At 29.6% G+C, this 13,191-nt stretch overlaps 1 protein-coding gene across 2 annotated transcripts in view; it reads left to right on the forward strand.

Annotated features, from left to right (window-relative positions):
* gammaCOP (coat protein (coatomer) gamma) overlaps nt 1-13,191 on the forward strand; it is a 79,913-nt gene that overhangs the window by 11,810 nt on the left and 54,912 nt on the right. For both annotated transcript variants that reach the window (XM_075382472.1, XM_075382473.1), the window contains exons 4-5: nt 1,892-2,058; nt 11,241-11,370. In XM_075382472.1, coding sequence (XP_075238587.1) covers nt 1,892-2,058; nt 11,241-11,370 — 297 coding nt within the window. The remainder of the gene's footprint in view (nt 1-1,891; nt 2,059-11,240; nt 11,371-13,191) is intronic.

Here is a 13,191-nt window from a genome sequence, read left to right on the forward strand (position 1 = left end):
TTCAAGAATATCTTTTAATTTTTAATTTATAAAATCCAAAAACCACTGGCAATATATATAACATGTTTAGGAAAATTAGCGTTGTGTATGTGTAATCTATACTCTGTGTCTGCTACACTGAGATTTTTTCTTGTACTAATTTTCTGATAAATGTTTTTAGACTTTGAGCACTGTGATCAGAAATATCATCCAACTGTCCCTCTGTCAGGATAGATGGTCTTCTGGACTTTGACAGATCCAGCTCCTCGGAACTCGTTGATCAAGTTTCACACAGCATTGTGATATGGAAGTTAAAAAACTTTTGATGAAACATTTCCTTTATCCATTTTATATACTCACTGCCACAATGAAATAAATTTTCAACCAAAAGAATGTCGTCTTCAAGTTTTAAAACTACTATCATCAACTGTAAACAAAAGCTTTCAATAATTATTAAAATTAAAAGTATTGTCCACAATGTAACTTTGATATCAGATGTTAGTTTCATTGCTGATTATAAAAAGTCAAGTTAAATCATCTTTTATTGATTGAAATCCAGATGTTTTTGTTTAGGTGCACAGCTACAGTGGTGAATAAATTAATCTTAACATAGTATTTTTAATAGAAAATGTTATTTTTTTTAAAGAAAAAAAGTGTTTAATAGTATATGTGTCCTTTGTTTTTGATTATCTCATTAATCCTTTTTGGCCTTGATTCCACTAAGGTAGAACAATGATTTTTGATTTCATCATCTCAAAACTAAATCTGTATCACTGAACTAATAATGTCAGTTTATGTTCTACAATTCATTTTCCCAAGTCTTCTTTTTAGTATGGCCCATAAATTTTCAATGGGATTCATGTCAGGGGAGTTCTCTGGCCACGAGAGCACTCAAATTTTTTGTTTTTTGAAGAACTCTTTTCTTTTCTGTGATGTGTGACATGTTGCAAGGTCCTGTTGGAAATGAGTTCTGGGTTTGTTTGGATAAGTATGACTATTTTCCTTAGTGTTTCTGGCCCTTCATATGTAAAACATCGCCAAAAAATCTTTTTGGCTGGGTGTTTGGGAGCTTGTTGCAGGTGTGCTGGCATAGTAGTCTTCTCATATGCTGAGTTATGAATGTAGACTACTGTTTCCCCTTGGACAACAAAAAAAAATGAGTCTCGTCTGAAAAAATAACTTTTTTCCACATCTCAATACTCCATTCTTTATGTTCCTTTGCCCATTGAAGTCTGTTTGTCTTCATAACCTGTGCCAGTAAAACTGCTTCTTTTTAGGTTTCCAAGCAATTCTTCCCACTGCCAACAGTCTTCTATGAACTGTCATATCAGAAATATTAGTCCCATTGGCTCTCAAGTACCTATTAAGGTCAAGAGTTGACAATTTTGGATTAATTTTGCTTTTTCTTATTAGTAATCGATCCTGTGTAGGCGTGGTTTTCCTATTCCATGTACATTTTCCTTTTCTCTTTGGAGAGACGGAACCTGCATTCCTAAACCTTTTCATGATTTCATTTACAGTACCTAACCACACTACACTCACTGTCTTTGAGTCATTTGTGTGAGTTGGGACAGACAACAATTTTTTATCGCTTTTGTGGGGTTATATCCATTGTATTAACAAGAAACTAATAACAGACTTAAAACAAAAACTCACAAGGTCATAAAGAACTAATTGGCAATGAATTATAAAAGCACAAAAACCACTAATTCTGTTTGTATACGAACTAACAATGTAACCTGAAACACCAAACAGCAAGCAGTCTGCCACAGATTGAAAGTTCCCTACAGCAGAACAAAAATTCCGTTTGTTTGGATTAATTTGTTCACTACTGTACATTTGGGATATCCTATATAATATAAATTCAAATTTATAATGGTAAAGATTTTTTTTGAATTTAATTATTTGACAGGTCACAATGTTGCAAGCCATAGAACGATATATGAAACAAGCTATAGTAGATAGAAATCCAGCCGTCAGCAGTGCAGCTTTGGTTAGTAGTTTGCACCTTACTAAAGTAGCCGGTGAAGTTGTTAAACGATGGGTGAATGAAGCACAAGAAGCAGTAAATTCTGACAGGTATAATTGAATAATTAAAAACAATATAAGTTTATAAGTTTGTCTTTAGGCTTTCTTATTATTATAAGTGGGTGATAACTTTACATTATCAGTGTGTGTGGTAATACATAGTGTATTTTATTGCATTTAGCAACAGAATTCTTCATAATTTCTGAATTGTTAAAAAAGCTTACTGTTAGTCGCAAAGTTATATTAATTATAATTGGAAGCATTATTAAAACAAACTATTCACCTGATTTTATAACAGGTTATGTCAAAATTTACATAAATTTATTCTGTGCTTGATGATACTGAACTTTCATCTTTTACTAATTTTTGTCTGCTGTGAGAACTTAAAAATGACAGTGCTTTCAGTCTTTATTACATTGCTTGAATTTGATTGGTTGCCATTAAAGAACTACTACACTAATCTTCGTGACGTTTTACATTTTTAGCCCCTTATTAACTTATTGCATCTTAAATTTCAGATGTATATCTGTAACTGATTATAAGTTGTAACTTATAACACCATTTTATTTTCATAACTACACATAGAGACATAGGTCTAGATTCTATGTGTTCGTTGAATGATGAATTTATTGTTGTACAAAAATTATTGCTAACCTGAATTTTTTTTACAGATTTTTATATGAATATATAATAATTCTTTTAACCGATTTACTAATCAAGAGAAAATTTGTATTTTTTGCTAGTAAAACCTTCCTATTGACTTTTCTAAAATCTATTAGTTTTTACAATTTGCAGTAGTTTGGAAGACATGTGTATAACAAGTAAAACAAACTTGAATGCCATTATTAGGAAAAAGATCACTCTTCGTGGACAGCTCCTACAGTGCAACCACTGTTGATTAATATACACCTCTACCTCATCCAGACACAGACAGTGATTTTATTTTAATAATACAATTGTTTTATTGATAGTATCTAACAAGAACAGAAATAACATTTTCTGTGCAAATAAAGGATAAAAATGTTTCCTTTCAAAAAAGTAAAAAATAAAAAAAATATATAAAAATCCCAAAAGAAGAACAATTTTTGTTTTATTATTATAAAATTTAAAAAAAGTTGACAACGGTTACATAACTTTTCCAGCTTTAACTTTGAAAAACTTTTATTTCAAAATTACCATATTTAAATATAATGATTTAGTTATGCAATGTTTAGAGGGTACAATTACAAAATCGTTTGGATTCGATATGCTCTGGATCAAGTGACATTTTTACCTTTAACATATGCAACATTAAAAATAAATTGAGAAAAAATCAAAAGTTCTTAATAAAACATTTTGTATTCCAGATGATCCATTTCACCAAACGACGTTTTTTTTTCATCAACATTATAATACTACATTTAGAGTATAATTGTTAAAAAAAATAACATTTTTAGTAAAAATTTTGGTTTTAGTTTTATAACCTCCTTGCTTGACAGCTACTTCATATTACTTTTATTCTTTTGTAAGAACCATCCATGCATTGGAAAACCCAAACTTCACCGAGAGCTAAAAAAGCTCGAATGAGCAAATCAAAGTTCAAAGCAGTGATGATTGTTTTTTTCAATATTCATGGAATTGTGTACCTTCACTGGGTTCCTGAAGATCAAATCATTAATCAAAAAGTAAGAAAAAAACAACCCGAAATGTGGAAGAACAAGTCATGGGTTCTTCATCAGGACAACTCATGGGTTCTTCATCAGGACAACGCACCAGCTTACACTGCATTGTCTTTCAAGATGTTTCTCGCCAAGCATAACATCCCAGTGTTAGACCGTTTGCCTTATTCATCTGACCTGGCACCGTAACTTTTATCTGTTCCTCAAGGTCAAATCTGCATTAAAAGGAACAAGATATCAGATAGTTGAAGCTGTAAAGAAAAAGCGGCATGGGTCATGAAAGAGCTCAAGAAGACTTCCTTCCAGCACTGTTTCGAACAATGGAAAATTCACATGGAGCATTGTAGGGATAGAGGAGGGGTGTTTATTTAAGGGGATAATAACTAAGTACGTATAAATTTAAAATAAAATATTTTGCAGCATTAGTTTCATTTAATAGCCGTACCTCATACAATTACAAATAATAACACAATTATATATTTTATTTTTAGTTAATAATAATAAAGAAAATTCAATGTAACTATTTCTGTAATATAACTTAACATAAAATGTGTATCTTGTTTGAAAATTTACTTTCCCCATAGTTAAATCAGTGTTGAGGGTTATAATCAGAATAACATTTTATGAAGTGAAACAGAAATTTTGAGATACACCACCAGCAACTTACAATAATAATAAGTCTATAAATATTGTAATTCTATAATAGTAATTTCTTCAGTAATTAAATTAGAATAATAACTTCAATTTCATCGATTTATAGTAACCCTATAAATAACAGAGTATTGTATTCTCTAAAGTTTCTTGATTCTTTTATATTATTTGTAATATTTTTGGCAGAGTTAACACAAATTTATCATTCCTACCTAAATTACTCTTGACATATGTATGTGTGTTACTCTGTACATATTACACCTTTTATAACAAATTTTTAGGACTCTAGAAACATAGAAATATTTTTAGGACAGGATGCTATGTTTTTTAAAAAATGAAAAAGATTTGCTGAATATATTTTTAAGAGAAATCATTCTTTACATATTTATTTGTGCTACCAATGATGGCTTTTTATTAGAATAATTCATATTTACTAAGTTATGATTGTAAATAGTTTAATAAGTTATATATATCAATCTTGATTTTATCAAGGAGTGATATAACATTTTTAGTAAAATTGTTGTACAAAAAAAAAATTCTTTAAGAAATAAAACTTATATATACTTAATATATTAAACTTAATATATTTATACTATATATACTTAATATATTTATACTATATTTACTATCTATACTATATATCTATATACTATACTATGTATACTATATACTTAATATATTATATATACTTAATCCTATTTCCTTTTTTTATTTTCCTTCAAAGACAGATTCACATCTAAAATTACTCCCAGTTTCTTAACCATGTTTACTTGTGATATAGCTTGACATGTGCAATATATGTTTGTATTACTGTTTAAATTGAGATTTTTATGCTGTTTAACATTCTGTCACACATTTTAATTTGAAAAGTTAACCGTTTTTGATTTTCCTCTGCCTGATTCCCATAAGATCCTAAATATTTTTCTTTATTTTGTATACACTTTCAGCCTCATTAAATTTTTCACTACATAAATCATTTATGTATATAATATATAAAATAGTTCTAAGTACAGAACCCTGTGGGATACTGTAGATAACAGTACCTTGAGAGCTCTCCTAATTTGACCTGTTGAGATTTTCTCCTCAAATACATCTTGAACTATTTATTGTATTGACCTTTTATTCCAGTTTTCTGTAGTTTTTAAAACAAAATGTGATCAATAATATCAAACGTTTTTTCAAGTTCAAGAACAAACCCGTTACTGGCTGACTGTTGTTTTTACCTTCTATTATTGGATGTGAAATTTAAAAGTGCATCTTCAGTATTTTTTCCTTTGTGAAAACTATATTAATCTTTTACTGAAAAATTTTGTTTTATCGATGAAATCTATGAGGGATTTGTCTAAAATAAAGACCGCTGGGATTTTTCTCTCCTTAAGGTAATTAAAATAGTCGTTCATGGTCATGCTAGTAATGTCACTGCATTGTTGTTGCATTGTAGTATCTTTGATTACATGTGAGATGTGAGTTGTTATGTTATAAAATGAATAAGAAAATTGATTTGCCGCCGACTGTGAAATACATGGAGTCATATGTTTTTAAACCATCAGAATATTAAGCCGGCTGAAATTCATAGGTAGTCGATTGCTGTGTACGGTGATAATGTAATGATGAAAGAAACATTTGAAAATAGCGTGAAAAGTTTAGAAATAACAAAAATAATGTGCATGATGAAGAACGTTATTAGAGGCCCTCGATAATCACCAAGGACTTGTTGAAACGCGTTGATGATGAAGTCAGAAAAGATCGTTGCTCAACTTTTTTTGACTTGGCCCTTCTTTTTCCTGATGTTTGTTTCAAGAGCTATTATCGGTCACACTGTTCATGACCATTTAGGCTTAAGAAAGGTTTGTGGACGTCGGGTGCCGCACATCTTAATGGAACATCACAAAAAATTCCTAAAGGGAATTGCTTTGGAATTTTTGATGCGCTACACAGAAAATGGTAATGAGTTCCTTAATTCAATTGTTATCAGTGATGAAACATGGATTTCATATTACACGCTAGAGAGAAAACGGCAGTCAAGTGAATGGCGTGGTGCCATCCTCAATCACCAACCAGACCAACAAAGGTCAAGCCCCAGCCATTTGGACACAAACTGATGGCCACAGTCTTTTGGGATCAGTTTGGCATACTGCTGATTGATTTCATGCCATGTGGAACAACTATAAATGCAGAAGCCTACTGGAAAACTACCAAAGTTACGGTGCGCAATTCAAAATTTCGTTTTGGGTTGCTGATCGACAGCATTGCCCTGCTGCACGATAATGCATGTCCACATTTTGTGGATCCAACACGTGATTTATTGAGAACATCTGGATGGGAAATTTGCGATCACCCACCATAGAGTCCAGACTTAGTTGTTTCTGATTACTGTTTGCTTGGGAATGTTGGGTAAAGTTAACAAAAAATAAAAGAACACACAGCTCATATTTGCCAAAAGAAATTGGACTTTAATTGGAAAGGAAACAAACGAACTTATGCTAAATCATAACCTTAAATTAAATGAAAGTATGAAATAAATATAACTTAATTATTTATAAGAAATAGTAGCTGAATCAACATATGAACAATGATATTAAATGAGAAAAAAATGAATATACATTTTGAAAATCTACAATTTAACAAAGCCTGAAAACAAGAGAACATAAAAAACCTTATTTACAATTAGATACTTATAAACATAACATCAATAAAAATAGTGTAACTGGAAAACTGTTGCATTACTGAAAATTAGCAATGAACAAAAGGTCATTAACCTAGAAAAAATAAATTACAGTAAATCTTATTAATGGCACTGGCCTTTTCTAATTTATGAACATCAAACTTAGCATTAAATAATTAAAACATGTAATTCTAGTTTAGTGTAGAAAAAAGGCCACAATAATATTCTAGTACAAAAAGAGTTAATTACAATAATCAAATTGAAATAAATAAACATATAAATAGAGTTCATTTAGTGGTAAGCTTTCTTGAAAATATAAAATTACAAAGTCCAAAAACATAAATTCACATCAGGAGTAATTTGCTTTAGGTTAATTTAAGAGCAGTATTAAGAATACAGTTAATGAGTAGAAAAGGATTAATCTCGGCGATTAACAAGTTACAAGATTAAATGATAGAGTTAATTACAATAACAACAAATTGTAATAATTAAGCATGTAAAATAGGTTGCACCTGAACAATGACATAACCTTATATAAGCTACCTGTCATGCCTGCACTTAAGTGAATAAATGGTTTTTTAAACCAAACTTGAAATTGAAATGGATAATGTACGATTAACTGAATGTTTCACAAATTTTACTGATAAAATAACTGATTAACGTAATAAATAATGAAAATTGAACTTGCCTGTAGCACACAAATATTAGCAAGAGACGAACTCGTGAATGAAGGTAAATGAATACATACAGTAATCCTGGGCGTAGTCTGCAGTGGTGTATCAGGAATACAGGGGTGAGACGTGGTTTAGAGGTTGAGCAGGACGTGGCGTCTTCAATATGTACCAACAAGTTTGGAGAGATTCTGCATCGATGTAAATGTAATCAGCAGCTCGAGAAGATTCGGCGTCGATAGAATTGGCAGTTTGTAGTGATTGAAACACTTTCCACAGAGACGTAATATAGTGAATTTGAAGAATAACTTAACAAAGAAACGAGGCAAAACAAAACATAGAGATCGGTGAAGTGACGAGACGCTGACGAGTAGAACTAGAGAATATTTCGACAGAGAAATACCACAACGTTTATGAGAGTATGAATGCGATGAAAATATTATCACAAAGTTTGAGAGAGAAAAGTTACAGTCGACTGTACATGGTGAATGTCTGATCTACTCTGCCGAAAAGATGGCGTGAATGAAAAGAGGGGGAAACCAAGCATAGGCAGTGGACAGGAGAGAGTGTGTGTAAAAAACAAGAGATGTGTGCATTTATTAGTATGGGAAAGAAAGAAAAAAGGGTGTGTGAAGGCAACAATAAATAATACAAGAAAAAAGCACGCCGTCACTATTAAGATGACAGAATCGCCCGTCTGGCTGACGCCAGGTCTCAAAACAAATATAATCAAACAGATACAAATATGACAAGTCCAATACGGAACATAGTAATAAATTTACCAAGCCTGTAACAAACAACAAGACCCAACCCTAGCTTTGAATTCATAGGAAATGACGCAACTTTACGCAATGGCGTAAACAGGAAAATGAATGAATTTCTGAGTGGTAAGCGATCTACAGGTGATGATGAACTTAAAAATGCTGTTAATCAGTGGCTAAATGAACTGGTGGCAGAAGAATAGGATGAGGGTTTATTGAAGCTGGTGTATTGCTACGAAAAATGTCTTAATACATTTGGTGATTGTATAGAGAAGTAGTATATAAGATATGTAGTTTAAGAGAAATAAAAAATATTTATAAAGTTTTCAGAACAAATTTTTTGCAATGAAACAGTCTACTTTAGAGATCACCTCTTGTATTAACCTAATTTTTATAATTTTTTCTAGAATTTTTGAGACCTTAGGCAATAATGATATAGGTTGGTAATTGTTAATATTTTATCACAGATCTTAAATAGAAGTACAACAAAAAATTATTTAAATATAGCGGGAAATCTACCTTTGCTTATACTCAAATTAAACAAATGAGTCGAAACATTAATAACAATATTACTCCTTTTATTATATAATTCCTGTTCCGTCTATTCCCATTGACTTTTTATTTTCCGTGCTTTTAATAATACTAATTATTTCCACATTACTTGTAGGCTTCATTTAAAATGACTTGCTTGGTTTTTCAGAGAAAAAGTACCTTTTAAATTTATTATTAGAATGCATGTCACTTGTTGCTATTTCTTAATCTCCTCTGCTACGGTTAAAAAGTAATTGTTAAGTTTTTCCGCATTTAATTGTTTGTCTCTTGTAACCTCATCACCAATAAGTTCTAAAGAATCTATTTTGCTATTTTTAGATTCGGCTATTCCTAATAAATTATTTATGCACATCCATTGTTCTGCATTATTTTTGGATCTCGAAATAAGGTCACTGAAATATCTATCTTTAGTGAAATCTAAACCAATTTTTAACTTATCTTTATATTTTATATTATATTTTTTGATGGTTATTTATTTAGTTGCTGTTTTATCTTTTTATTTATTGCGTTTTTAATTCTATATACTAAATTAACATTTATACATGGCTTTAAGGGATTATATTTAGTTTTACATATATATGTTTTTTATAGAATTTAAACAGTCAGAAAAGACATTAAAAAATAAGTTAAATGCATTGTTCACATCATCTGATTTTAAGGCGTTACTCCAATTCATAGAATAAAGTTTTTATTTTAGCTAATCAATATTCATGTAAACTTTACTTATGTTATCCTTTTATATTATTATTTGTTAGAGTAAGTACTAAACTAATCAATGAATGATCTGTAATGTCTATCAAGAATTTCCAAATCGTAATTTTCACAACTTAATGATTTCCTTATTTGGACATGAAAATCAGCAATATGGTCCATATACATACCAGATATAAGCCTTGTAGGATGTGTTCATTATAAAACTAAAACCGTGATCTTGCAATAGAAGTAAATATTTATCACTTATTGCATCATCAATTATGCTATTTATACTTATATCACTGACATATATTATATTCTCATTTTCAGTTGCTTGCCAATAATTCTGTAATTCCTGTAGATAAATACCTTTTGAAACCCAGTTAAATCTATAGAACACCATTATGTTGAACTTAAAATTATTTTGTTCAATTTCAATTCATATATCTGTGGATTTAAAATTTAATTTAGAATAATCAATACAATGTAGGCCTATTCCTTTTTTAATATATACAATAATCCTCCTGCTGTATAACTAGAATTGTAGTTAGAGAAATAATTATAATTGTCTATTTGACATTTAAATAATTATTTTCAAAAATCTGTATTTCAGTCAGTACTATTATTTCAGGCATTTTTCCTAGTAATAATAGCTCTTGTAGAAACAATGAAAAGTTCACACACATGTTTCTGATATTTTGTAAAACTAAATGTAAATCTTTTTCTGCTCATTTATCTGATTATAAACTATCAAACATAAAAAACCAAATACCATTTTAGGCCAACTACACTAAATTATCTAAATCAGAAAGCTATTTAAGTACAGTGATTGGATGACCTGTTTTCCTTTTTAATATGTTCTCATTACATATCCAAAAGTATTTAAACCATTTTTCCTTTTTCATCTTTTCACATGCTGCAAGAATTTTTTGTCTTTCCATGGATAAGCTTTTGTTGATGCACGTGTGTATATCTGTATGGAGACCCCCATATGTCACATTGAAAAAAATTCTTTTTATTCTTATCTTTCTCAGTAGCTCATCTTTGTTGATTTTTCTTGCCAGTTTAGATAATGTTTTGGGCAGAGAGTATTTCCCCTTTATCCTGGAAGTTGATGGCAGTAGTTAATTTGCTGGTAAGAAATCTGATGATCCAATGCTTGTATACTTTTTTAACAACATTGACCAATGTATTCATTAGGTTTCATAAGATAATTATGTATTTCGATGTGATTTTCTTTTGAATTTACTTTGATGTTATTATCCTTTGATTTTACTTTTAAAACAAATGAATTTAATATATGTGAGCTAACTATTTAATACACATTTATAACATAATTTAACTATAAATACCTTTTTCATGTAAGATAAGGTTGACTGAGCATAATCCAAACATAACCAATCATTCACTTTGCTTACTCATACTCTACTTGAGTTTATTTTAAATTTCTACTCTGTTTCTGGATCTTCTTTTACAGATTTTATATTTATGTTTGATCTCTCAACATTGTTTAGTCTATAATTTAGACATATGTTTGTTTTAAAATGCTTAATCTATCACTTTTTAAAAATATTGTTTGCAGCATTATGGTTCAGTATCATGCTCTTGGAGTATTATACCACATTAGAAAGTCAGATCGTCTTGCCGTCACAAAACTGGTAGCAAAACTAGGAAGAATGTCATTGAAGTCACCATTTGCAGTTTGCATGTTGGTTAGTTAAATTTTATTTTTATTGGTCAAATATTATATTATTTTAGATTGTATTAGAATTTTGTTATTAAAAAATGAAGTGGCCCTAGAATGTATTCTACCTGTCTGTACTTTTCAGTGATTAAATTTTATGTAAAATTAGTTTCATTTACATTTTTTTTCACAGTTTGGGCCCTGGTTAGAAATGTAGTTTGTATCAACATGTATATTACTTTCATAACTGTAAATTTTGTCCCAGATATGCAAGGTTTACATCATTTTGAAAATTCAAAAATCTACTTTGTATTGTTCCTTGTCTGGAATTACATTTTAGACTTAAAACAAGATAAACACCATATCGGATTTAAAAAAAGTATCTTTTTCACAAAAAGGGTTTTAAGAAATTGTCAGAGATTTAACTTCTGTCATTTAATGTTTTCTCCTTAATTTTTAAAAAAATCTTAATTTGGGGCTTCTTGTGAGAATTTTAGAAACATACAAATAAATTATATTAACATAATTTTTTATTGCTAGAAATTTTTGATGACATAAGTGAAAAAAATAAAAAATAAAACGACATTTGGATCAGAGACTTCTTGATTATGAGACTAGAATGCTTGCCACTCAATTGCTGCTGCTGCTGCTATGACCGTAAAGTACAAATGAGTTACTTAAACCGCTTGAAAATCTTTAACTGGAGTTGACTCAGAACTAGGGCCAAGTTATAGAAGCTGCCATTTTGGATTTAAAATGGCAGCCCTCTCCTACCACTCTGTGAAAGGGCATCCATAAAATCTCTGATATATTATCCACCTTGCTAGTCATTCATTTTGTATAGCAGAGAATAGAGTGATTATTTTTATAAATTATTTTACATAGTTAGCAACGTGAAAGGTAAAAGAGAATTAAATGATTTGTTTTGGCACTTTAACTATTGTATATTTAAATCTATCTAAATGTAATTATGAATGCTCAAATTTTGATTCATGATAGGTCCCTGAGAATAAAAATTTATCAACTTAGGAATAATGATATGCAGTTCTTTTCCTCAAAATACAACATATGAGTATTATGTAGTTGTTTTTCATCTAGTTTCTGACTGATTATATGATTTTTTTTTTTACTGCATCTATTTGTTTTATACAGGGTGATATTACAGTATTGAAATAGGTTCATATTTTGGGTATTAGGCCCTAGGAGTACTAGGAGGTCAAATTAAGTTCAGATGTACATACTTATAAAATTACTACTTTATGATGTTTTAAATTTTTTTGTGGCATCTTGTATCCGGCACAAATCAACTAATTTAGAAGCAGTTATTACTGTACTTGTATGTTGAAGTAAGAAGTCAAATGAGAAGTTAATAAATTACATAGTTGTTACATAAAACGAATTGAATTGTGAAGTAACAGCTGATTTACTGGTCTAAAAATGTAATAACATTTTTAAATTTAAAAATTTTTTAATTCTATAAATTTTATTTAAAATTTATTACACCGAGTAAGTTAGGAATAAAAAAATTTAACTACATTTTAAAGTTAAATACTGTGATAATTAAAGTAAATAATATCAATTGACCCAGCCATTTAATTTGTAGTAGTGTTATAAATTATTAGTTATTGCATATTATTATTATAGCATTATTTGTTATTGTGAAGGATGTTATTATTCATATTTTGGTCATTAGTACCAAAATTACCTGTTTAAAGTTTGTTATGCGATGATAACCAGAAGGTAGTAAGAAATAAAAAAGTTACTACTGGGCATTTTACCTCATTTTATTACTACTACAATTTTTCTGTTTTTGCAACTTTGTTTACTTATAACTCAAAAACTAAGGTAT

This window comes from Lycorma delicatula, chromosome 1 (assembly GCF_047948215.1).
Source record: "Lycorma delicatula isolate Av1 chromosome 1, ASM4794821v1, whole genome shotgun sequence".
In the NCBI taxonomy this organism is placed as follows: domain Eukaryota; kingdom Metazoa; phylum Arthropoda; class Insecta; order Hemiptera; family Fulgoridae; genus Lycorma; species Lycorma delicatula.